The sequence below is a fragment of the Neomonachus schauinslandi genome, chromosome 9, assembly GCF_002201575.2.
Source record: "Neomonachus schauinslandi chromosome 9, ASM220157v2, whole genome shotgun sequence".
Lineage (NCBI taxonomy): Eukaryota > Metazoa > Chordata > Mammalia > Carnivora > Phocidae > Neomonachus > Neomonachus schauinslandi.
The window spans coordinates 78,020,957-78,048,596 of NC_058411.1; the positions used below are offsets into that span (position 1 = coordinate 78,020,957).

The 27,640-nt window shown below is 37.7% G+C and overlaps 1 protein-coding gene across 3 annotated transcripts in view; it reads left to right on the forward strand.

Moving 5' to 3' along the window:
• Positions 1-27,640, forward strand: part of CDIN1 (CDAN1 interacting nuclease 1) — a 205,799-nt gene that overhangs the window by 77,871 nt on the left and 100,288 nt on the right. For all 3 annotated transcript variants that reach the window (XM_021695509.1, XM_021695508.1, XM_021695510.1), the window contains 3 exons: positions 13,643-13,722; positions 14,059-14,108; positions 19,898-19,965. In XM_021695509.1, the coding sequence (XP_021551184.1) occupies positions 13,643-13,722; positions 14,059-14,108; positions 19,898-19,965 (198 nt within the window). The remainder of the gene's footprint in view (positions 1-13,642; positions 13,723-14,058; positions 14,109-19,897; positions 19,966-27,640) is intronic.

Here is a 27,640-nt window from a genome sequence, read left to right on the forward strand (position 1 = left end):
TAATATGTCTCTTGGCTTCATAAAGTTTGTGGCCTCATATTTCCCAGTTTATTGATTATCCATTATCATTTGTCATGAGGCGTCCTAACTCAAGGGGAAAATATAACTCTCTTTTTCTTGCTGAACAGTAGTGCTGTATAGATCTGTAGAAAGGTATTTCAGATGTACCAATCTTGGAGAAAAATGAGCAAAGAAATAAAGCAATGAGTGTGCCTTCCAGGTCTGAGCAGTTTAAAGGGTAGATTGCTGACAGTACTTTGTTCTCACATCAACCCTTCTTCCCCTCATAACACAGGAACAGGAAGAGAGAAGTTCACAAGGCCACTGAAATACCCCAAGCTTAGGATACTGCAGCTGTATGTGATAATCTAAACGCGAATGTTCTTTATCATCCCTGGCATAATGGTTCTTAATTTATAGATGTTTTTGGTTCGTATTCATTTTTATTGGTGCCTATTAAAAATTTTTTTTCTGCTAAAGTTAGCAAAAAAATGTAATTAAATGGTCCTTTTAATCTACACTTAATTGCCATACTGTAGAAGTAATTTCTTCAGGTCTTAAAAATGTATTAAGTTCCTCATCCCTTTCTTCAACTTGTTCTGTTGACCACGGCCACTGTAGAAAATTGCCAAGGGTACAAAATGTATATTATCTGTTTTCTTTCGAGTACTTTCCAGCACTGGTTTGTCATTTGGGGCGTCCAGAGGTGACGCATACTGAACGAGTGTTGCTGGTAACTTTCCTTTGGAGACTAATTGCACTTCTCCCTTAACACACTTTGTTTCCAGAAGCCCCAAGAGCTTGCAGCATGACTCTTTGTAAACCCTATCTCTCACTTTGGCACAGTATTGTGCTGCCATTGTGCTCAGCGGACTTGCTGAAAGATTAATTACAACTGAAGAAATGTATCTTTTAACTGTCTCATTACATAAAGAATTCATAGTGAAGTTAACGTCCGCATAATTTAATGATATACGGATTTTAATTATATAGTACACTGTTAATTGTACAGCTATTTTTAGATCAGGCTACTAACTTGTTCATATAAATGAATAGCTCATTTGCTTGAGGGACCAAAATATAGGCTTTCTTGAAAACTCAGAGAATTTCAAGACCTCTGTAAAAATATTCTACCCTGGTAGGATATTTTTATGGTTCTTGTTCTTAAAATGAGACTGACTTATGTTTTGCCTTCATTGCTTAGGTTGTCTGACACAGAGAATTTTGACCTGTTTTTTCTGTAATTCATAAAGTATTTGAAAGATAGATCTCTGTGTTGGATAATGGGCAGAAATTGAATAGCCGTGTTTTCCTTGGAAGTTGTTGAGATTTTTCTCAGGAGAATTAGACGAAAGTTATTTCTGAATAGAAGCGCTGTCCCTGGCTGTAATTAGTCACATGGGCTTAGTTCCCAGGAAATGTTTCTTTCGCTGTACTGAAAGTGTGTGAATTTTCATATTTTTTAAGTTACCTTAAAATTTCATTTCTGCTTCCCCGTCTGCCCCCTCCTAAAATTTAAGAAATCTAAAGTTTAGTTTAGTGTACTGTTCTTATTAGGCTAGGGACCTGCCAGAAAAGTGCACACGTTCATGCCCCGCACACTCTCTCCCTTTCCATGAATCCTTCCAATCCTGGGCAGCACTTCTAATGACTTAGAATTAACTGCTTTCTAATTATGCACTGAGGCAGACACCATGATGTGGTATGGGTCTCTGCCAGCAAATGGAAACACAGGAGATCTAAAAGAGCAGGCTACCAGAGGGAGTTGTGAGAGAGGCTTCTTGAAGTCATCAGCTTGCAAAGCAGAGACTTAACCCGTCTCATTGAATAATATAAACTTGGTCATACCAGCTGCCGCTGTGATATCACCTATAGGAGCATCCATTTTTCTTTCTTTTTATAGTATATAAGATACTTGTGATCTTGCCAGGTTTGGGGCTACCCCAGGAAATTTTGGTAGGTCTTTGCTACATCAGCTTTCTCCCCTGACCTTGAGCTAGTCTTCTTTTTACCTGTGACTCGACTGACGTGCTGGGTCCCAGTAAGCTAGGACCAGAGAGCTCAGGTTTGTTTTGAGGACCTATATTTGTTCTACACGGAATACCGAGTATCTTGAAATTTTAATTGCTGATATTTGAATCTGAGGGAGATCTAGGAGGGGGGAGGAGATACCAATGGAAGACTGGAGTTATTCGTAGAAGTATGATCCATTAATCTAGAACAGTTCAGTTCACTTTTGAAAATCATAGGAATAATGCCAGAGAAAGAGTAGGCTGGCAGTTATGATCCCGAACTAGCCAAGTTTATATCACGGTTCCACCAATAATTGGGAGTGGGACTTTGGGGAAATTATTTAAATTCCTCATGCTTTGGGGCGCCTGGGTGGGTCATTCGGTTAAGCGTCTGCCTTTGGCTCAGGTCAGGATCCCAGGGTCCTGGGATCGTGCCCCAGATCAGGCTCCTTGCTCAGCGGGGAGTCTGCTTCTCCCTCTGCCTCTCCCCCTACCACTTGTGCTCTCTCTCTCGCTCACTCTCCCTGTCTCTCAAATAAATAAATAAAATCTTTAAATTCCTCATGCCTTAATTTCTTTGTTTCTAAGATGGGGATAGCCACCTTGTAGGTATATTCTGAGAATTCAATGAGTTAATACATGTGAAGAGTTTAGAATGGTTCCGTGGTAAGCACTCAGTAAATGTTAGCTGTTATTCCTTTTTAGAAGTGGAAACTTGCTATAGGGTGGACTGAGTGACCCCACCCCATCTTCCTGAATACTCAGCTGACTTGTACAAATGTTAAACTAGTGTTTCTGAAACTTTAGAAATTTGGGTACATTTACAGTTTTCCCTATCTACCATTATACCACATGTACTACTAATAAATACACTATTTTTGCTTGAAAATTTTTAAAGTATCGTTTAATTCTATTTTAAAAAGGAAATTATAATTTCACCTTACATTATAAACTAGAATTTCTTGCCATAAATAGAAAGTACTTATAAAAATAATACATAACTGCTAAAGAAAAAAATGTTTTGTGTGCTCAGAAAGTCACTTCATGTGCCTCAGCCCACGTTAAGCACTCTTCTCTTTGGGAGACATGGCATTTGATGTTGTCAGTATTTAAAGACCCATTGTGTCCTACATCCTCTTAGTCTACATTTTCTGAAAACAATATATATATTTTTAAATTTTCTTTGAAGACGTATTCATCTATAATGAGAAAAGTTCAAATGAAGTCAGATCCATTTTACTACCTAAATACTGAGATAACATTAGGGAATATAGGCAGGACTTGGATTTTGAATAGTTTATTGGCAATTCATTCAGCAATTTGTTGAGTAACTATTTTGTGCAGAGCAACCTTGAGGTGTTAACAGAAATATGTCTGCTGGTAAGCAGCTTGCCGAATATCCTGACACAAACAGTTCCTTAGTCTTCCATGTGAACCGTTCTCAAAAGGGGTAATATCGCATTAGCAGATATACAGTATACCTGTGGCATTAAAATTTCATGGGGGGAAATTAGGAAAAAATGTCTAAAAAATCTCCTTCGGTGGGCTATGATGAAAGAAAAGGTTAAGCAAGATTTATGTAGACCAGATAAACATAGGACCATGAAAGCCGAGCCTGAAATCTGAAACCTTCTAGCTTCAGAACTGGTAATATACCTCTAAGAATTATCTCTTATCTTCTTGGGGTAACCACAGGGTGAGCCTAATCCTCCATGGGATAGCCCCCAGATACTTAAAGATAACATTGAGGAAATAGGACATTGTTTTTTCCAAATTGTGCTAAATATTCCTTTTTCCTTCAGGATTTTTTTTTTTTTAAGTAGGTTATGGTTTCACATCATGGCATCCTGATCAATCTCCTGTCAACAGATGACAAAGTAATATTTAATCAAGTGCCAAATGACTGGTAGACAATATGAGTTCTCTCCCCAGTATGAGGGAGGGGAGAGCAAATGGATTGGAAACATAAGGGGAAATTCTGCTGGAGGAGATGAGGCTTGAACTGGGCTTTGAAGTTTTGGCTGAGGGAAAGTTAAGAAAGAACATTCCAGATTTGGAGGAGAGAATTGGGGGTGGCTGGGTAGGAGGGATGGGATTAAGTGTATTCCTGGCATTAGCCAGGTGCTTAATAACTATCTGTTGCGTGTATGTTTGTGGAATAAGAGTTGATGGTGTATAGTGGCTCTAGATCTACAAATTGCCTGACATAGTCTGATCGGTGTGAATACTCATGCTTTGGAGACCTCTTCCTCTTGTCCTTACATAATACTTTTTTCTTTGATGACTGTAGTCGAAGTTATTTCTTAAACAATTATGTGCTAGTTAGAGAGCAGAATTTAGTTTGCCTCTATAAGATTTCCTAATGTTAAAAGATACTGCCTATTTAGATTGTCAGATGGGATCAGACTGCTTTAGAGATCAGTCCTATGCAGTGGGATAGCTAGTGGGCTGCCTGGAATTTTTGAGAAATAGTTCCAACTGCAAAAGTAAGTAAGCTCCTGGAGGCCACTGGCAATATTGAAAATGTCCGGAAAAGACATTGGCAGGCCAGCTCCCATGGAGATGTAACTTGGGACCTTTCTGACCTTGATGTCCAAAGGCCTTAAACCAGCGTTTGAAGAGAAGATTAAATTCTAGCTGGTATTTTAGGCTTAGCTGTTCTGGAGCTAAGCCTCTGTAGGAGCCACATGAAAAGACAAGACTTTTGGTGTACTTGGGGAGCAACTGCCTTCCCCCACCAGCTGTCAACTGCACAGATTGTTTTTTCTTCTTGGAGGGAGAACTAGGTTCTAACACCACTGTCTGTCTGCGTATGTATTTCGTTCCAAATGGTCCATCTCGTCTGTATCCCAGTCTTGTCCATCTCTCACTTCATTCTTTTTTCTCTCCTGACTGCTGCCATCCAGTACACAGGCAGCGCCATGCTGGTTCACCTGTCGTGCTTAAACCTATCTGTGACCTTGGGTTAGGGGTCCCAAGTAGATATGGTCTAGTGTTCGTTTCAGCTCAGGTATAACCTGGTCAAAAGGCACTCCTTGCAGTGGGCAGGATTTCCAGGGACCTTAAGCAGCATAGAGGACTCAGCTGCTTATTTGCTGCAGTTCCTTTCAGCAGTAGTGGGCCACTTACTTGAGCTTACACCAAGGAAAGGAAGAGTTATAAAAATGGGTGTGAGAGTCATTGGGGAGAAAGTCTCCACTTGCTTGATTGCTGGTGCTTGAAATAAGGGAAAAACCCCTTATAAGGTTATAGACAAGATTTAAAATACAACACCCTCCCGCCATGGAGTGATAGCACCGTAAGCTAATACACACACATGTGTAAAGGACTTCTCCCAGGTTCTTTCCGGAGAACAGATTGCATGGCGCATTGTATACTGACTGCCACAGAGGGCGTGGCAGGGGAGGCAGGTAGGAAGGGAGAATCTGGCATTGTCAGATTACCTCTGACTGTCTCTCCAAGGCTGTGGCCATTACATTGGCAAGAACAGTCCCCCGACTTTATATATATGTGTGTATGTATCTCATGAAGTCTTTCTTCTTTTACCCTCTTGACAATAGAAGGTAATAAGTGATGCATGTATGGATAATGCAGTTTCGGGGGGCAGAACAGGTAAGCCACCCTGTGCTCTAAGGACAGGCAGAGCAACAAGGTAACAGCTTCAGCTGCCCAAGTCTGAAACAGCATGTTAAGCGCTCTTCCTGGGTTATTTTATTTCGTCTTCACAACAGGCCTGCAAAGTAAGCACCAGTGTTCTGCTCTTTTACAGACGAGGGGACTAAGGGTCACAGACATGAATTAGCTTGTTGAGAGGACAGAGCTAGTGGGTGGAAGAGTCAGGCCTCCAACCAGGTCTGCCTGATTCTAGGCTCAGCTCGTAACCACTGCTCCATTGCTGCCTCTCCCTTTGAAAGTATTAGACAGCATAGCTTTCCAAGTTCACCTTTCTTTTAGAAGGCATGTTTTTCCTCTTTTGAGGAAGATGTAAATAAACATGGTCTTGGGTGACATCTAGGTCATAAGGAACTGTAAAGGGCTGCCTGGTTTTTTGGGTTGTTTGCTCTTGGAACCCATTGCAAGGGGAAGTTCACGCAGACCGTAGAGAGGCCCACCTGGAGAGGAATCAAGGCCCTTCACCCACCATTCCCATGGAGGTAGAAGCAAGTGCAGATTTGCCAGACATGTAAGTGAATCGTGATGAAAGTGAACCCTCCAGCACCCAGATAATCCACTCCAGGTAATGTCACACAAAGACAAGCCATCTCCATTAACCTAGCCTAAACTACCAAATCATGAGCATGTTAAGAAATTATTGTTTAAGCCTCCCCCCTCCAAAAAAAAAAAAAAAAAGAGTTTATATTTGAGAATATAATGGAACTGATTCTCAAACCCACAGAAACTTGGTAAGCTTGATGATTAGCACAGTGCTGTCTGTGACATGGCAGCAGTCTTTGGAGGAGTCAGGGTAACAATTCATTTTCTAGCCACCAGTGACCCTTCTCCCATTCGCTGGCCCAGCCAGACCCTATGCAGCAGGGAGGACTTTGACTCCACTCTACAACCCACTTGCTTTTTGGCCACCTGCCCTTCTCTCTATTGTTTGTGGCTCCAGTTTCTTAGAAGGACCTTCTCTTTATATATTTAAATAACTTGAAATCCACAAAAATTAACGAGGAAGAGGCTTTCCCTTGAACTTCTTACTAAAAAGCTTCCAAAAATTTTAGCAACATAGCAGAATGAGCTTTTATTGATGGTCCACATTTCCACGACAAAGACATAGAAATGATGGAAAAAAGAAACAAACAGAAATCTTCTAAAATACAAAACCAAGTTCAAACAAAAGGAATTCAATCTCTGGGGGCAAGGAATGAAGAGAGAATGTATATTCAGTTTGGTAAACAGGGACTCTCACTTTGTAGGTCAACAAGAGTTGTTAGCTTTAGGTATGGACATGAGGGGTTGGGGCTGGGATTTTTAACTCCCTGAAGGGAGTTGGAAGTGAGCCTCCACATACAGCCCAATCCATGAGAAAAGGACTGAGGAAACTCCACTTGGCCTGGAGAAAGTGTCAAGGAAGCTTGCTTCCTGTATATGGTCTTGAGTTGTGGGGTATTTGGAGAGAGAAATTAGAAATAGGCCAGCACCATTTGTGGATTTGGGTCCAAATTTGCGCTCTCGTTTATGCTGCAGGAAGCCCATGTTAAGAAACGAACAATAAAACTGGTCTCTGTAAAAAAAAAAAAAAAAAAACTAAACACGAAACTACTCTGTCATGGTTATTTCCACAGTACAGGTCAAACAATTCTTGCTGCAATTAAGTTCACAGTAAAAATTTACAAACCAAGTGAGAAAACCACCATCAGAGGGAAGATAAGGACATAGGCAGGTAGGCAGATAGATAGAGAAATTACATACCATGAACTGGAAATGAGAAAATGAATATAATAGAGGTTAAATCTATAAGATGATGTTTTAAAACATAAAAATTATATAAACTGATCTAATAAACTAAAAACTAGATAAGTGAAAGAATAGAATATAGTATGAAAAAAGAGCAGACAGATTTGAGAAAGACAATAAAATTTAGAAATGATATAATTATCATTGAAGTTAAAAGCTAATTAGATGAAGGGTGCCTGGGTGGTGCAGTCAGTTGAGAGTCCGACTCTTAATTTCAGCTCAGGTCATGATCTCTAGGTCGTGGGATTGAACCCTGCTTTGGGCTCCACATCAGCACAGAGTCGGCTTGAGATCCTCTCTCGCTCTCCTTCTGCCCCTCCAGCTCGTGTGTGTGTGTGTGGGTGGGTGGGTGGGTGCCCTCTCACTCTCTCTCTGAAGTAAGTAAAGAACAAAAGTTAGTGAATTTTAGGATGGCTCTAAGGAAAGCACCTTTAGTATATTACACAAGAGATGAATAGAGAGGAAATATAAATACTTTATAGGAGTAGGAGATATAGGGGGTAGTAATAAGGCCTTCTATTAGATGTCTAATAAAAGAGTGCCAGAAGAAGAGAGTGGAGGCCAAAGCTATAGTGGCTCAAAACTTTGCAAACTGGTTAAAGGCATGTATCCTTAGGTTCATCAAACATAGCTAATTCCAAGCAGGCTAAATTAAAAGAGCCATACCCAGGCACCCAGTGATGAAACTGTTGAATATCAAAGAAAAATCTAAAAGGAACCAGAGATAAAAGACAAATTATTTCTATAGGGATTATTATTAGACTGACAGTAGAGTTCTTAGCAATAACAGATGTCAAGGGACAGTGGAATCTTATTTTCAAATGGTTGAAATAAAATGACTTTTAGCTTATAATTCTATACCCAGCTATATTATCATTCTAAAGTGAGAACTAAGTTATTTTCAGGCAAGACAAGACTAAGAGATTTTACTACTCAGTGGTCCCATCTGAAAGAACTAATACATAGGTGCTTTAATAACAAGGATAATGAATCTAAAAGCGGAGAACAGAATTCAGAAAGCAGTACTGAAGGAGAAAATTGGCAAACATGTTCATAAATCTAAATAAGTATTGAACATTTAAAAAAATAGAAACTATATTAGAGTACTTGAGAACAGAACCAGTTGTGTGTGCTTGTATGTATATATGTATATGGAGAGAGAGACATTTATTATAAGGAATAGGCTCACACGATTATAGAGGTTGAAAGTCCCAAGTGCTACAGTGGGCAAGCTGGAGACCCAGGAGAGCCAGTGATATAGGTCCAATCCTCTTGAGATCCAGGAGGAGCCAATATTTTAGTTTGAGTCCAGAGGATGTCCCAGATTGAAGGCAGTCAGGCAGAGAAACTAGTCTTTTACTCAGTGTTTTATGTTCTAGTCAGACCTTCATCTGAGTGAATGAGACCCATCCACATTGGTGAGGGCAGTCTATTTTACTCCAATTCAGATGTGAATCTTATCCAGAAACACCCTCACAGACGTATCCAGAATAATGTTTGGTCAAAAGTCTGGGCACCCTGTGGCCCAGTCAAGTTGACATAAAATTAACCATCACAGAAACTAAGAAATTATGTTTACAAACAGGGTGGTTGAGCAAAAATTAGTAGACAGAATAACATGGAGGCTGATGGGGAAGGAGGGGGCTTCCTGATTGGAGTGAGTGAATTCTTAATTCCTTATATAGCTGGCCCTTGAACAACATGGGTCTAAACTGCATGGGTCCACTTATATGTGGATTTTTCTTATACATACACATACAGTACAATACTATTTTTATAAACACAGTGCATTTAAAAAAAATATTAACACAGTGCAGTATTTTCTCTTCCTTACGATTTTCTTAATAACTTTTTCTTTAGCTTTATTGTAAGAATATAGTATATAATACATATAGCATATAAAATATGTGTTAATCAACTGTTTATGTTATCAGTAAGGCTTCCTGTCAACAGCAGGCTGTTAGTAGTTACGTTTTAGGAAGTCAAAAGTTATATGTGGGATTGTTGACGACCCAGGGGATTGGTGCCCCTAACCCCCATGTTATTAAGGGTCAGCTGTGCTCAGAATTACAAAGAAAATATGATTAGATTAGATATGGGTTCAGTTAAAATTAATTAAAAATTAATAAGAATATAGAAGATTTGGGGCACCTGGGTGGCTCAGTCGGTTGGGCATCCAACTTCTTGATTTCGGCTCAGGTCATGATCTCAGGGTCATGAGATCAAGCCCTATGTTGGGCTCCATGCTCAGTGGGACATCTGCTTGAGATTTTCCCTCTCCATCTGCCCCTACCTTCCCTCTCTTTCTCTCTCTCTCTCTCTTACTTTCTTTCTCTCTGTCAAATAAATAAATCTTAAGAAAACAAAGAATATAGAATATTTTAATAATACAATTAAAAATCTTGGCCTACTAGACATACCTGAACCCCATACCTCAAAAATAGGAGCTTTAGTATTTTTTAAGACATGTAAAATATTTATAAAAATTGATTGCATATCAGGGGCACCTGGGTGGCTCAGTCGTTAAGCATCTGCCTTCGGCTCAGGTCATGGTCCCAGGGTCCTGGGATCAAGCCCCGCATCGGGCTCCCTGCTCAGCAGGAAGCCTGCTTCTCCCTCTCCCACTCCTCCTGCTTGTGTTCCCTCTCTCGCTGTATCTCTCTCTGTCAAATAAATAAAATCTTTAAAAAAAAAAATTGATTGCATATGAAAACACCAATGGAAGTCAAATAGATACCCTCAAATTAATATAAGCATCACATACTTTGACCAATATGATCAAATTAAAAATTTGAAATAAGTTTTTAAATAACTTATGGATCAAAGATGAAATCATCATGGAAACTATAAAATATTTATAAATAAATGAGAACAACACTTGTGGCATGTAGCTAAAGCAGAATTTAGAGGAAAAATTATAGCCTTAAAAAGTATGTTGAAATAAAAGATTGAAAATTTAAGTAATAAAGATAGTAAGTTTGTAAAAGAATAATACAACAAATTCAAAGAAGAAATCCAGAAATAATGATGACAAAAGGATGAATTAAATGAAATTGGAAGGAATGAAGCAGTAGAGAAAATCAACAGAACCAAAATTTAGTTCCTTCAAAATACTAGTAAAATGAACCAACCTCTAGAAAGACTGATAAATAAAACAGTTTACACAAATTAATATTAGACTATCTGAAGTAAATTTAATTGAAGATACAGACATTAAGTCAGAGTGGCAGGGGCATGGATGTTTATTATTTTAGGCTCTTGAAATATTTCACAGAAAGCAGATCATAATCTTGGGCATTATGCCTTAGTCTGGGCATTGCCCGTTGCCTCTCTTCCGTAGCATGCTTCAACAGGGACCAGTTCTCCCCTATCCCTGTGCACACAGCTCCAAATGACTACTGCATTCCTGCTTTGTACCTGCTTGGTAGAAAGCTGACATTCCAGCAGTTGAAGCAGTGACAGAGGTAAACTCTGAAATCAAGAGGATGAATGCCTCTAGCAAAGGTTAGGGAGAACAAGTCTCCTGTCCACATATGGTCAAAAACATGGATACAACTTGGGCATAGGTAGTAGCTGGCCGTGGACATCTTGCTTATGAAAGGTACTGGCTTCCTTGAGCCCTTCTTATTCCTAGTCATCCCAAGATTATCCAACTGCCTTTCCTTACCTGGTTGATACTTTTCATCCCTTTGGCACTTTTAGCTTCAGAATATGTGTGTAAAATTAAGTTTGCGCTCTGGCTTGATCTGAGACACAAGCATAACCTTGTTGAAGCCCAAGTCCTAAAATCCTCAAACAGAAGGCAGGCACATCCTAGGTCTGTAGCCAAGGCCTCAAAACCCCATTTATTATCATTTTCTTGCTCCAAAAAATGGCAGGTTGCAATAAAAGGAAAAGACACTTTGTTGAGTTTAAAATGAATGTGGACTCGATATATAGTTTTTACTTTTCAGTTTAAAATGATTGACTTGTTCTTGTAAGCTTTCTCTGATTTGAATAGTGTTCTATTCAATATGTTCAGACTATTTTTTAAAAAGTGTGTTGGCTATGATTCTTAATTCTTTTTTTTTTTTTAAGATTTTATTTATTTATTTGAGAGAGAGAGAATGAGAGACAGATAGCAAGAGAGGGAAGAGGGTCAGAGGGAGAAGCAGACACCCCGCTGAGCAGGGAGCCCGATGCGGGACTCGATCCCGGGACTCCAGGATCATGACCCGAGCCGAAGGCAGTCGCCCAACCAACTGAGCCACCCAGGCGCCCTATGATTCTTAATTCTGATAAGCACAGTGTTCAAAAATTTATATTGTGAGGAAAATTAGGATGTCATTGGTTTCTTTTTTCTATAATATTTCCTTTGTGACTTCATCTTCTTCTGTTCTAGAGTATTGTCTCTCGTCTATTTTAAAAAGAGCCTTTGGCTGGGGGGCTCCTGGGTGACTCAGTCAGTTGAGCATCTGCCTTCGGCTCAGGTCATGATCTCAGGGTCCTGGGATCAAGCCCAATTGCATCAGGCTCTCTGCTCAGGGGGGAGTCTGCTTCTCCTTCTCACTCTCCCTCTGTGCTCTCTCTCTCAAATAAATAAAATAAAATCTTTTAAAAAAAAAAAGACCCTTTGATCTATGATTTGCAGTGAGTTATCATATAGTTTGGTTCTTACTATTACTTAAACTTTAACAAAATCAACAACAAAATAGCCGTTGTAGCTATTTTCTAGAGACTCACACAAAAATCCTTTAATGAAGTCAGCTCAGATAATATTGTCATTTTCTACAGAAGAAAATAGTGAATCTGAGAGGTGCCATATTCCATAAATTTGCCCTGGTTGCAGAGCTGGTTGTAGACATAGGGCTGGATAGTATTCCTATTCCTCTCGTGATGATGTTCTTGGGATTCCAGATATGTGTTCCACACTTGTAGAACAAACACATAGTTACAAATGGCTAAGTACATAAATGTGGCTATACACATGCAGAATAGGAAATAATTAAAATAAGTGTACTGCATTTTTTCTTTGTGGACTCAGTACTGTGCTTAAGTGAAAAAGATGTAATTTCCCTATTTCTTTGCATGGTATTTACTAACATTTATCATATCTGTCACTGATCTTATGGTACGAACTTGATAAAGAACATAATAATCTTAAAAACAAAAAAAACAAAAGTCATCTCAACATGAATGATGTTGATCCCTGGTCTGTGTTCATTCTATTAACTAGATAATTATCCAATATGTACTTTAATTTGTGTTTGTGTGGATAAACCCTAAGCCATTTTGCTGAATGTTTGGGAATGATTCCACTGGAGGATTGGAAGAATTGATTCCTAGGCAGCACTAGACTTAGCTTTAGTTTAGAGACTTGCCTTCCTCCCGTGCAAAGGAAGAGGAGTTCTGGTCACCTTGGCTTCCACACGCCTACAGAAAAGAGCAGGGCCAGAATCTCTTGCCTCCGTGTGCCAGGTGTGTGATCTGATATAGCATTCTTCATTAAATGCCTCCCCTAGCCTCTTCTTCTATAGGTTTTCCTGGGGTGAGGTCTATTTAATTTACAATTGGCTATGAGGAGACGTATTTTGGGACAAAAATTCATATATAAATAAATATATATTTTTTTCTTACTTAAGATTCCCTCAGTGGTTAATCAACTCTACCTACTTTCCTTATCTGTGAAATGGACACAGCATTTTATGGCAGTTGATGGGAATTATTTCAGAAATGTTTAGAATTCAGAGATTCTTTCTTGGCTAAAAGTTATTTTTATTGACATCATTGAAGTCTGACCTGCCTTCACTAAGCTCTCCAGATACATATGCTTAGTAATAAAATACTTAGCCACAAAAGGTAACTATTTCTTTTCTGATGGTTTTTGCTGTGTTTTTTCCCCCAAGCGGGCTTTTCCAAAGCTAATATATCTGCAAAGAGACATATGCTTTAGGTCTGTACTTGTTAATTTACCTTGGAAAAATTAGGTCATCTTCAAATCTGGCAGTGTGGCTTATAAACTTGGCAAAATGGTCTAATTAAAAGCTTCTCTTCGATTAAAAAAAGGAAAAAATTATTAGAATCGGTAATGTTTTCATTATCGTGGTTTGTGTACATATAGGTTTATGTCACTCCTCATGCTGCACTAAAAGTATGTTGACTGTTAACAGTTCATCTCTTTTCTTCTACAGCCTCCAAGTCTGTTATAAATAGTATGCTACGGGACCCTTCTCAGATTCCAGATGGAGTTCTAGCAAATCAGGTCTATCAGGTATTAATCACAGCTGTCTATTTTCAGTGGCAGTGCTATCTGCCTAGCAGAGTAAAGGATTTTAAACCTCATTTAATTACTGTCATCGTAAACTATCACTGAGGTCAGGGTGCACCATAAATGGCAATGCAATATTTGCGAGAAGAGCATTTCACTTTTTAATAGCTTGCTTTTATAGTGAATAAAAAGCATGTGATTTTTGTTTTCTGTGATTAAATCTTAACAGCCTTTGATAGTTTTTTTTTTTTTAAGAAACGTAATTACAGCTTTTAGGATACTAGTTCACGGTAACAGTTTTTGTAGTCACCCCAGACCCCTTCTCTGTTTTGTCTGCAGTGCATCGTGAACGACTGCTGTTATGGACCACTGGTGGACTGCATCAAACAGTATCCTTTCCCATAAAATTTTAGGTGCGCAATTGACGAGCTCAGACTCAGTGGAGGAGATGTGTCTAGCTTTAACCTGACATAAAGTTCTGCTTCACAAAACACATTTCATACTCTTCTACTTTACATTCAGTCAGCTGGAGGGTCACTGCAGACCATCCTTTCCTCCAGCTTAAGGAAAATCAGATGGGCCACGGGAAGCTGTCAGTTCGGCAGTTATGTGCACAGGCTTAGCTCAAACTGCTGGGGTCTCAGAGAGTTTAAAGGTACAGAGTCATTGGGCACGTAACTTACTATCTGGGAGTGTGGCTCACCAATCCAATGAACATTTTAAAAAAATAGAACAAATTTCTATTTAAAATGAGCCAAATTCAGTTGAGTTTCCTAGAATAAATTTTGAGCCTGGAGTTCAAGGATGACGTGATTAAAATGCCGTGCAGACCATCACATCTGAAAGGGCAGTAGATTCTTGTTGCTTAAATGCTGATTACAGTCTGCACTGCCATTTGCATCCCTAATAAACAACTTTAGAGAAACCAAGCTAATTTATCCATCTGCCATTTGCATCCATAATAAACAACTTTAGAGAAACCAAGCTAATTTTTCCGTCTGGACTGAACTTAAGGCTATGAAAACAGACGTCCAGTCATTCTTCATTAAAGACATTGAGATTACTAAAGAGTTAACGCTTACTTCTTGAAATGGGATTTGAGCCAACAGTCACTACTTCATGAAGGGGCATGTTCTTCATCCATACATTTAGTAGCATTGTGGCAATACTAAGAATTTTGATAATCCTGGGTGGAAAATACTATTTAAAGGGTCAATAACTAGTAATTTTTTTAATGAAAATTATCTTCCACCTGAGTCCACGAGTCTTGCATTTCTTAATGCTGTAACAGCCTTCCTAATAGAGGTTTTGTGAGTGTGGATAGCACTGTGACCAGTGGAGATTCAGTGCTACCAGTCAGGAAGCTTTCTGTTGAAAGCCTTTTTTGTTGGAAGTCAAGTGTTTGTGTGTGTGTACGTGTGTGTGTGTGTGTGTGTGTGTGTCTGTTTATCCCACCTTGTTTTCACAAAGGCTTAGAGTCTGTAAAATTTTTGTAAGGAAACTCACTCATTTTCTTTTTTATAAAGTTAACCTTTGAAAAATAATCTCTTCACAGAGCCCTCTTGTAAGAATATTCACTACCTAAGTTACAGCCCTTTACATATTTATCCTTCAAGTCAGTTCCCCCAATGTAGTTTAAATTAATAAGATCACAGCCCTGTCATAAGCTTGCCTTTTTATTGGACCAAAGTGAAACCATACTTCTATTTTCAGTATAAAATTAATGATAGCATTAAAAATTGTAGGAGTGCCAACCTCATGTTGCTACAGTGATAAAGTTTAGCACATTTGTGTAACAACTAGCACCATCTCAGAGTATCTGGGGCGGAATTACATGTTAATTTTAAAGCATATAAAATAGTTAAAAATCAATTTAAAGTTAAGGTTTTAAAAGCATAATGTCTTTTGAAGGATTGCATATTGATTTTAAATATAACTATCTAATTATATATGCATGGACTAAAGTATGAAGTCAACTGCTTTGTAAATGCCAGGAGGCTATTTTTCAGTAATAGTTGAGATGCTTACGGGAAACTAGATTGCTGCATTGCTGGCTAAGAAAATGGCTTGTGAGGTTATTTACAAGTTTTGCCCCATGGTCACTGCCATACATCAATAATAGGTATTATTATAGACAAAGTCTAAGTGTTTTCTGCTTATAGAGCATTATAAATTCTGTTTGGAGTATTTTCTTTACATTTTTGCCATCATTCACTTTCCTTTTTTGGCTGTGTTATTGCTAGTAGAATTTAATGTAGTACATGATTTCAATTGATAAAGATAATGATGAATGTCTATAAATTGCATTCACTGACTAGGTTATAATTTTGCAGTTCCATTATGCCTATTGCCAGTAAAATCACTGTTTTTATAAGCTTTGTGTTCTAGACCTTGTATTTTATATATGTTTATATCAAGCAAAGAATAATCAAGAAGTATGTCTTTCCCAAATTTCAAATCGGTGATTGCTTTTACCATGCAAAATAAAACAAGCTGGGAAATTTATAGAGAACTGATTTTATTTTTGCATTGAGGTAGTAGCAGTTTCATATAATGTAAATATACTTGCATAGATGTTTCCTAGACTGATCCACAGGAATTACTTTATTTCACACTGAATAAAAATTAGTAGTTTTCCATGTGAGTGAAAATGCTATTTGTATGTTGTTCTGATAATTTAGTAATGTTTACATTGCTTACTGTTGGTAAATTACATCATTTTGTAAGAAAGTACACATTTAGTAAATAGAATTGGTGCAAAATCTTTTTACTCCATTATGAAAATGTTACATGTAGACATTTGTGTAAGTAGAATAAAGGAAATTGGTCATTTACAAATAAGACACCACGAAAAGCACAGTAGCAAAGAGTATATAAATTGTCATTGTGCTTTTTCTTTTGGTGTCTGCAACATTTTTTCCTGCATAGCCATGTCCATCCATACCTTTGCTGCCACAAATATAGTCACTGACACAAAAGGTGTGAGAAACCAGCCACCTCAACTTTCCAAAGTGTGACTCCAGGACACAGCTATTACACAAAGACCTACACAGAGAAGCAAGGAAAGATAATGATGCAGGAAGCTTAAAATGCTGTGGGTTTCATTTCTGTACCATCAGTAACCTCAGTTTCATGATTCAACATTTTAGATGTAAATAATTTACAACAATAAAAGTGAGAGCGCATTTATGTGGATTAGAAGTAAATAATTTAGTTCTAACATGTGGGATGCCCCTAATAATGAGAGACTGTAGAGAGATATTCATCAGATATCTTCAGTGGACTCTGCAAATGTGTGAAATTTTGTGATTTGAAAATTTTTGTTCCTTTATTCTGTTTCCAATTAGAAATTAAATAAGCACACCACATGCATGGTGGGGGGAGGCAACAACAGAAGGAAAAATTGCAATGATGAAGACTTGGGGCTCATTTTGACGGTGGACATGAGTGGCCACATCTCTCGAATTATGATTTAAATGATATTCACCTGTATGTGTTGATAAAGGGCAGATAATGCTCTAGGAATTTTTTTAAATAATGCATACATTTTATTTCATTTTAATTGAACTCTTACAGTGCAAAATCAGAATCAGAGAGTCTTTGGTAAGCTGAGGAGTGGTACGACCAGGTTGACATTATCCAATGGAGAATTAGATAATTAATACCAAATGCTTTTGACAGAATCGAAGTACCAGAATAGGATAACGCTCCTTTTCAGATATTGTGCAATCTCATCCTTTTGGAAAATAGAGCAGAATTCCAAGTCCTATTCCTGATTTAATTATTTACCAGCCATGGGACCTTCAGAAAGTTCCTCAGCCTTCTTGAACCTTGCTTTCTGTAATTATAAAAATGGAATTAATAATAGTACTTATTCATGTGGTGGTGGTGAAGGTTAAATAAGATGATAACCCAAGTGGAAATGCAAATCAAAACTACAATGAGATATCATTTCACATCTGTCAGAATGGCTAAAATCAACAACACAAGAAACAAGTGTTGGCGAGGATGTGGAAAAAAAGGAACCCTCTTGCCCTGTTAATGGGAATGCAAATTGGTGCAGCCATGATGGAAGACAGTATGGAGGTTTAAAAATAGGACTACCCTATGATCCAGTGATCGCACTACTGGGCATTTATCCCCAAAATACAAAAACACTAATTCAAAGGGATACATGCACCCCTGTGTTTATATAGCATTATTTACAACAGCCAAGATATGGAAGCAACCCAAGTGTCCATTGATAGCTGGAGGAATAAGACGTGGTGTATGTATACACATACACACACACACAGTGGAATATTGTTCAGCCATAAAAAGAATGAAATCTTGCCATTTACAATGATATGAATGGATCTAGAGAGTATAATGCTAAGTGAAATAAGCCAGTCCAAGACAAGTACCATATTTCATTCATATATGGAATTTAAGAAACAAAAGAGCAACAGAAAAAAAGACAAACCAAGAAACAGACACTTAACTATAGAGAACAGATTGGTGGTTACCAGAAGGGAGGTGGGTAGGAGGATGGGTGAAATAGGTGATGGGGATCATAGAGTGTACTGGTGATGACCACTGGGTGATGTATGGAAGTGTTGAATCACTATATTGTACACCTGAAACTAATATAACACTAAGTATTTTAACTATACTGGAATTAAATTTTTTTTTAAAAATTAAAAAAAAATGATAGGCTGGGATGGTAGCAGAGGAAGTAGTAAAAATTTGGTGAATATTGTATTTAGTTATACGTTGACACCAACAAGAGTTGCCGATGTATTGAGAGGAGTGTGGGAGAAAGGTAGGAGTTGAGGACTCCTGCATTCTGGTTTGAACAGCATGGGGTTGTCAATAACTAAAATGGTAATGAAGCAAATGGCGTATGCATGTGTGAGCAGCTGAACGTAATGAATCTGTGAAACTATAACAATAAAATAACCAAAGTTTATTGAGGACTTACCAAAAAAAAAAAAAAAAAGGTGATACCTGAACTGTTTAACACCGAGGCTTTGTGTTACAGTGCTTAAGAAATATTAGCTAGTATCAATTATTTTTACGTAATTATTTTAATACTTTTAAAGAAGTTGTATGGAGGTCATACAAAAGGCTTTGTGAACATCATATTCCGATCCTTTGCTTTGCCACACTTGAACCGTATGACTGTGTGCGGATTCTTTTCTAAGCTTTGGTTTCCTCATCTATAAAATAAGGATGATAATAACTAAGGATGAAATAACATACATAGGGTGCCTGGGTGGCTCAGTTGGTTGGGCGATTGCCTTCAGCTCAGGTCATGATCCTGGAGTCCCAGGATCGAGTCCCACATCAGGCTCCCCGCTCAGCAGGGAGTCTCCTTCTCCCTCTGACCCTTTTCCCTCTCGTGCTCTCTATCTCTCATTCTCTCTCTCTCAAATAAATAAAAAATCTTTAAAAAAAAAAACATACATAAAGCACTTAACACAGTACCTACCTCATAGTAATCGCTCAAAGAATTTACATGTGTGTGTGCATATCTGTTTCTATGAATATGATAATATGTGTGCGCTCTCGCACACGAGAGGAAGACTTGAAGAATCCTCTGCACCCGCACCCCAACCCCACAGTCCTTTGCAACATGCAGTCTTTCCTCCAGGGTGCCTAGAATTCTCAACAAGTCAGCTATTTGGCTTCCCACGTCACATAAGATCACCAACCGTAGGCTGAAAGTGGGACAGAAACTAGAAATGTTGGCTCTGGGACAAGTATGGATTCTTAGAAGATTTATGGAACTCTGTAAGACTGGAAACTCCTTTAAGGCAAAGCCTGGTTGGTATTCTTTGCTGCATTTAGTAAGTGCTTAATAAATGCACTAAGTTGAATTAAGGGATTTTTAACATAGTACAAAGGATGTTTAAAATGACTCTGCCTCCTTTCAAAAGAAGATAAGGTACACATCCATTTACAAATCTTTATTTGCCCAAATGCATATAAACATTACAGAAATAGAAAAATTCCCCTGAATCATTAAATGAGGGCATGTATGTAGAAATCTCATTCCTCAGAAATGTGGGCTAAAGGTGGAAATAGTTGCTATGATTACTCTATTTTCCATTTCATCTCAAAGTAGAGACTTGGTATTAGCATATTTTTTTATTGTGTAGTTCCACCTGTGTTACCCTCCTTAACTAAAACTTCTTAGTGCCATTGGTCATGAGCACGAAGTCCTGCTAAGAGACATGCTTCTGGAGAAAAACCTTTCCTTCCTAGGTAAGTATTACTTACATCCTCTCTAGCTTGTAATATCTGCATGAGTGCTTAAATATATATTTTTAAAAATCTTCCACTCGCAGTTATTATATACTAAAAGAAGAGTGAACAATGATTGATGCTGTGCATGTTATCTTTTATTGATTTAGAATTAAGCAGGAACTCAGTTACCTAATTCCTATATATACAGAACATGCACAGGCTTGCAATTAATATTTTATAGAATAAGTGACTGAAAAAATGCTTTAATATCTGTTGCAGTATTACTTTTGGTGTCATGAGATATTAGCCATAATCTAGGCCTTATGAGACAAAGAAACAAAAGAAATACTATCTATAAAATGCTTTATATGTTAAAAAGAATAGTTAGAAAAATTCATGTTGGATATGTTTGTCTAATGTATGGAATCAGAGTGTACTTTTACTTGAAAGTCAAATATTAAGCTTTTATTATTTTTATGAGAGACATTAATTGTCATTATAGATTTAGTGTGATTTTTAAAAATCTCACATGTATACATGGACATGTGTTTTTGTGTGTGTACCAATGTGGAATCTTGTTATAGATTGTTATTTCTTTCAACATCTGAAGCATTAAAATTAAGCTTGAAGGGCATACATGTGATAACTGATCACAGAAACCATAAAGCACTCTACAATGAATTAATTCCTCTTCTCCACTGTAGATGTAATTTTAAAGGTTCTATACCAACCTAAATGTGCATTGTACACATCTGTTATATGTAGATATTTAAGTCTGCATAGTGTGTTTTTTTAGGTTGAAAAAAATCACAGAATATTGGATTACACAACCTTTGTTCCAAAATGGACAAAGATTTGGCCAAGGAAAGTCCATTGGATGGCCTTACATCAAGTTGGGGAGGGATGTTGAAGACAAGCCTGCAAAAAGTCTGTTTGAAGTCTTAGTATTCAATATTTTTATTAATGAACTGGAGAATGGAGTTGAGTGTATTATCAGGTTGTTGATAATTTTAAGATGGGGGATCTCATAAATGTTCTCTAGCAGGGGCTAAAGAAAGTTGATTTAGGAAAATGGCCTCAAATTAGTGAATTAAATCTCAGTATGTGGAAATAGTTGCTATTTAAGTAACAAGTAACAAGTATATAACAATATACTTATTTAAGTATATAAGTAACAAGTTTTTTCATGTAAGGGAGGAGGAGCAAAAGGCTTACATGTGGTCTAAACTGAGTTCCACGTCCTTGACTCCCTTGATTCTGTGAACAGTGTTAGACTGAATTGACCATGGCTAGCAAAGACAATGCAGAAACATGGCCAGAGTCATTAGCACTTGCATACAAGTTCAGAAAGGGGACTTACTATTCATGGGTCCCATCTAGTTCTCTGTGCTATCAGGTCTAGAGATAACTATTTTATTAAAGTACACCCAAAGGTGATACTTAACTGATCTCTAAAATAAATGAGTTATAGGATATTTAGCTGATTCCATGTAACCTCAGTGCTGTTTTTAAGCATTTCCTTATCAGCATACAAAGAAGTTAATTTATTCTATGCATTTTAAGCATTTTAATGTAGTACTGAATTATTACAAGTTTATTTACAAGTTAAAGCATGAGAATTCAAAGCTTTGTGTGAAATATTGTTCTGGGGTTTTCTTTTACCTTGTATATATACCCCTTCACAGTGATTAATTAGGTCTAAAGTACTGTGCCAGGTAAATTTAGATAGATTATCATTTCAAGTCAACTACTGAAAAATATTGGTATATAAATAGACCACTAATCTGATGTTTTCTTGTTTACATTTATACATCTTGAATTTTGTTGCAGAGCCATTACAAAGGTGTGTTTTACTTTGATTCTTTTATAAGCAAAAGCAAAACCGATCTCTCCCTCTCTTTCTCTCTCTCTCTCATTCTTTTGGTTTCTAATCTGGCCACTACTTTCAAAAGGCAAGGATTCTTATTTTTACATATTAACCCTTCTTAAGAATTATGACTTCCCTGAAAGTCTATCCCATTCTAAATTTTCCACTCATTGTGCTCTATATGTAATTTTATAAAATACATACCTTATATGACCATTTTACTAATAGAAGAGAAAAATAAAAATAAATAACCTTTATTTTAACCCTAATAATTTTTTTAATTTCCTTGATTCATAACCATATACTGAGCAGTTGTTATGGCACAAGATTTAACCACACACTATTGGAAAGAAAAAAAAGAAGAGTGCTTTTCATTGAAGATTTGCATATACTCATGGATTTATCCTATTTATAAATTTATAGGTACATTGTATTCAGAGAAATCAAAGTTGAATAAATGTTTAGTTTTTCCTACTAAAAACATATATTTTATTCATATATTTATTGATTTATTCCAAAAATAAGTTACTGAGTTAGGTACTATTTATTAGGAACTAAATATTAAGTCAGATGAAGTTCCTCCTTTTGTGGAATTATGGTCTAGTAGGGAGATAAGCTATAAACAAATGTACACAATTTCTAGCAATTTCTCAGAGTTCTTGTAATTCTTTTATTTTTATTCATGCATTCTTTTCAACTAACTCTTGTTGAGCACGTTTTCTACTACTAGTTAGTGTGAACATGATGGTAAGCATTTTGTTCCCTCTGGATGCTTACAGCGATGCACACTATTTCCATGTCAAACCCAGTAAGAATACAGTTCCATCACTAGTGCATCTCCGTAGGTACTCACTTGATGGTCTTGATAATGAAAATAAATACATTCAAGGCTGTTGTTGTGCTACTCCTATTAAACTTTTGAAAGAAAGGTATAGATTATACTAAAAATCAAGAGCCACCCTTTACATATAAGAAAATGCTACTGGCCCATAAGCTACTTTTCCTGAAGTGGTGATAGAATTTTACTTACTCATCTGCTCTGTCACCAGCACCTTCCTGTCACCATGTGCTTCTAGGCCGGCTAGCTGAGCTCCTTAGCTTGGTTATCTTACCACTGTGCTAACCAGTCTTTTCTTTTGTTGGTTCAGCAGACAGATATCTTTTAAGAAGTACTTACTTTGGGTGGGCACCATTAGGGATAAAAAAATAAAAGTTGAATTTTTCCTGGAAGGAAAATTTCAGATAAGTTTCAGGTAAGTTCATGTCAGTTCTTTCCAAGGATAGTAATATAGAATTATTGATCCGCATTTAACGTCTGAGAAGATGTGAAGAGCCTGCTGCCCACTCCTAGGCACAGATGCACAAAGAGCCCTTCTTAAGCTTTAAATTGACCAACAAGCATTGTGATCATCCTTATTCTCACTGCTAAGGGTTCGTTCCATTTCTAATATCAACGAAATAGAAAAGGTATTTTAACTACTGGTGGAGATGTTTTGATTTTTATCTCTCCAGTGACTAATGAGACCATGTTTTGTTGCCTCTCCCTACCCCCACCCTCTCCTTCTCAGGAGTAAGGAGGAACTTTGGACAAAAGGCAAGGGAGGAAAGGAAAATAGTGATAGTAAGAAGATGATGAGACTGTTTGCACTGTCAGAGGCTATGAAAGAGCTTATCCCAGAGGCTGGAGACAAACTGTTCATCCTCCATGGGGGGGCATGTCTCCAGGTCAGAGGGACTTACATTAGTGCCTTCCACAGCCACTGTCTGGTGCAAATTCTTGTTACATTTGGCTTAATAAGGATGGCTCTGGAGATACTGTATTCTTTCCAGTGAATGTTGCCCTGTTAGTAGAAGCGAACAATTATTTTGAGTGACACCTGAGAGGCAGTTGCTTTTTCCCTGCCTCACCCTCCCATGTTTGGTCTTGCCTTATGACAAACCAGCTTATTTTACATGGGTGCTTTTCTAGCATTCGTGTATAGCTCTGTGGGACTCCAGGAGGGTATAATCTGCAAAGCCAGGGAGGCTTAGTGAAGGATGTCCCTTGCTGTAAAAAATTAGGATCTTCGTTCCTAAGAGTTCATCTGTTCCTGCTGCTTTATTCCCCACCTGAAGCAATAGTGCTCTGTTGGGGGAGTGATTATGATGTGACAAACGGGATTATGACTTCAGGTGAAGAACAGGCAGCGGGAACAGATGAGATTTAGAGGGCTAAGGTTGTGTTTATGTGCAGATGTTAGTAGTAGAGAATAAGAAACTAGAAATAAAACATATGATTATATAGGCTAAGGGGAAATGACATGGTTGGGTATTTCATAAGGTATCAAGTATTTAAATTCCTAACTCTCTGAAGGTTAAAAATAAGATACAGTTTTCAGAATCATGGGAATGTGGTATTGGAAATGGGATGTGGGGAATTGGGTCCTTCTTCCTTCCTGAGGAAATTATCATGGTGTGGGATCATCTTACTCCCCTTATTGAACATGCTAGTGTGCGCTTCTCCCTGGGACCAAGAGAAAAGAACCATGGATAATACATATATGCTGCTAGAAGACAACACAGTCTCTGGAACTTTGACGACAGGTTACCCTGGGCCCTTCCCTCCTCATGGCTCTGGTTGGATAACTCATGTCTGCTGATTGTCTGCTTTCCTGGCCACTTGAGATATTGGAACTCCTTTGTGACAAAAATCGAGTCAAACTAAATTATACACATACTCAAGGATGTATATCTGGAAAGTCCAAAGGAGAGGAGTTTGCTTCTGGTGTGTATAGAATCCAGAAGACAAAAACAGTGTCATCAGTCTCTCTTTTCTCCCTCTTGTGTTCTGCTTTTTTCCATATTGGCTTCGTTCTTAGGCAATAAAGATGATCCCTGGTAGTTGCTAGTTTGTTTATTCCTAAGGCTTCTTAGTCCCAGAGACAAGTTGGTGATTCTCTTTTGCCCATAATGAATCTGAGGAAGGCCTCTAATCAGCTACAAATGTCCACCCCTGAGGCTGATGGTAGGGGTCACATTATTGGTCATTCCCCAGAATCATATCATAAGAGTAGGATGGCAATGCCAGACAGAATGGGATGCAGGACCAAAAAAAATCAAATATCTCACTCCACAGAAAATTAGTTACAGGGTGGAACTTTAGTCCCCATGACCAAAAGGCATTGGGAATTGAATCTGTTGTGAGATTGGCTTCTAGGGTACATGCATGCGCACGCATGCACGTGTGTGTGTGTGTGTGTGTGTAGAAGATCCTTTTTGCGTCTCAGAACTGCTAATACTCCTTTCTTCATTGAGATTAGTTCTGGGACAGATGGAGCTGGCCCTGCAAAAGGGTCTGACATCAATGACGACAGCTAAAAAAAAAAAAAAAAAAAAAAACTAGAGCAAAAGCTAACATTCAGCCATTCCTCAGAATGTGGTAGTTGGACAGTGTTCCATCCAATGCCCTTGTTCTGTTTAGTGGAAACTGGCCCCAGCCGGTGCCTTTCCAACAACTTGCCCTTTTCACTCTACCATTCTGATGTGTCCCTTCTTTTGTGGCATTCAACCCCAAGAATTTAGAATGTGGTGTAAAATATAAAAGAGTTCTATTTCTGTTGTTGATATTCGTATCTCCTGTCTCCACAGCCACCGGTCAGCAGGGACCAGCCTGCTCAGCTCCACTTTGTACTGTCCCAGCTGTGTGACCTCCCATTTGTTTCCTATCTTTAGGGCACTTCAATTTTCACTAGTATTGTCCCCTGAAGACATAAGCAAAGGACAAGGTCAGAGCAGTCAGTTGTATTCCTTATTAGTAGCTTTGATAAGAGGCTTTGGGGGAAGAGGTTGAAACTAATGGCTATAATGAAATTTGGGGTTCTCTAAAGATTTCATTTATCTGTGCTATGGGTCTCCCCATTAAATGCATATCTGTTCTGTGTACCTTTGCCCATGGTATGCATATCATAGTAACATCTATTACTGAAACCTTGCTGACTTCTTAAATTGGGTGAAAAAGACTGTGAAACTCACTCTTTGAGAACATAAAAATACGGATACGAAGGTCATAGCTCCAGGTACTGAATGAGACAGTGTTTTGGGAAAAAAACAAAACAAAACAAAAAACACAGAAAAACAAAATACTAGAGTAGAAAAGATATACGGTAGTTTTCATTTGTGTTCATGTATATCTTTTGCCTTTCCTCAATTTAGTAGAAATGTAATAGGTGTTAAGATTCTTTTTATCATACAATGTATTTTAACCTAGCATTTTAGAAACCTTTTGACAAATTCATAGATAAAAGGCCATGTCAGAATGTTACTTTTCATTTTCAGATGTCATGAACTGGAATTTTGCATAATTTTCCTGGGAAAAACTGTATTTCTTAAAAATTTAAAGCCTTTTAATAAAACAAAAGAAAACCTCAAACTTTTCCTTGGTAGTCCTCATGCCCTTCTATGATTCTTAAGTATAAGTTAACTAGTTTCAGATGTGTTTTGTTCTCTGACTCAAAATCAGCCCTTTATTTTAGAAAAAGAAATTGTGTAATTAGTACTTAATTGCTTTGGATATTTTGGGGCATTTAGAGGCGAGGGTAATTAAAAGGCCAGAGAAATTAAACTTTCACAGTGTTCTTTACGTATGTGTAATTCCTTTTTAAAATCCCCTCCAAAGGCAGGCCTGGCAACTTAAAAATAAATGAAGACCTGGGTTGCTTTTAAAAATTTAACATCAGTTTTATCTGTGGATGCAGTTTCATTGATTTTTTTAAACTTCAGTTGGAGAGAGGGCCATTGTAATGCTAGAAATCAAGAGATTACCTAGTTCATTTCTTTAGGCACACGTCACCTAAATAATATTGGACAGATAGTCATCACCCTTCTTATGCTTCAAGATCCTCTAGGAGTAGAATAAGAATTTTTTCGCTACTTCATAAATGTCACACGTGATCAAATTTAAATATTTGCCATAATTAAAAGTGGTATGTGGTCTGTTGGGACGAACTAGAATGTGGTTGATGTAGGCTCTTGTCTGTATCTATAGCTATCCGAGAGGCCTAGGTCATGGTGAGTCACCTCAGTCCTCTGGGCCACTTATGTGTAAGTTAGAATATTGGACTAGCAATCTCTAAGACTTTACAAGTTCAGAAATACTGTGTTTCATGGGTCACACACATTATCTAAAAATCCCACATTTTTGTGGATCTCGAGGCTAAGAGGTCTGCTTTTAAGCAAGAATATTCTGTTAATTTTGATAATGAACACTTGAACTGTGACATCAACAAGCTTAGTAGTTATGAAATATATTGGGTGTTTTTACCATACACCTTAAATATGACCTTACTTCATATTTGCTATATTCACTGAATGAGATGGTTATACAGGATTGGAGATTGATTTCATATTGATCCCCAACGTTTTGGGAAGTTATACTAAAAGCACTATTCTCAAGCATTACTGTTACTCTTTTTTTGTCCTTTCTAGCTAATATTATTCTTCTTTTTTCCCTTAATTCTGATCCCTTTTTTTTTTTTTCCTTAAAGAAAACATTAGGTTACTGAAACATCCAGTTTTCTACTTGGGAAGTTCAAAGAATCCTAAGTAACCATTTGGCTCCAATATGTACAAAGAGCTATAAAAACCTCGATGAAATGTGTAATTCTCAAGGAAAATATAAATTGCAAAACTGACTGTTAGAAGAGACAAAAATCTAAACAGATTGGTAGCCGTCAAAGAAATGGGAGAAGTAACCAAAGAGCCGCCCCACCAAAGTAGCGCTAGGCCCAGAATGTTGTTTTTGAGGAATTCTGCCCATACTTTAAGGAATGGATAATACGAATGTTATTT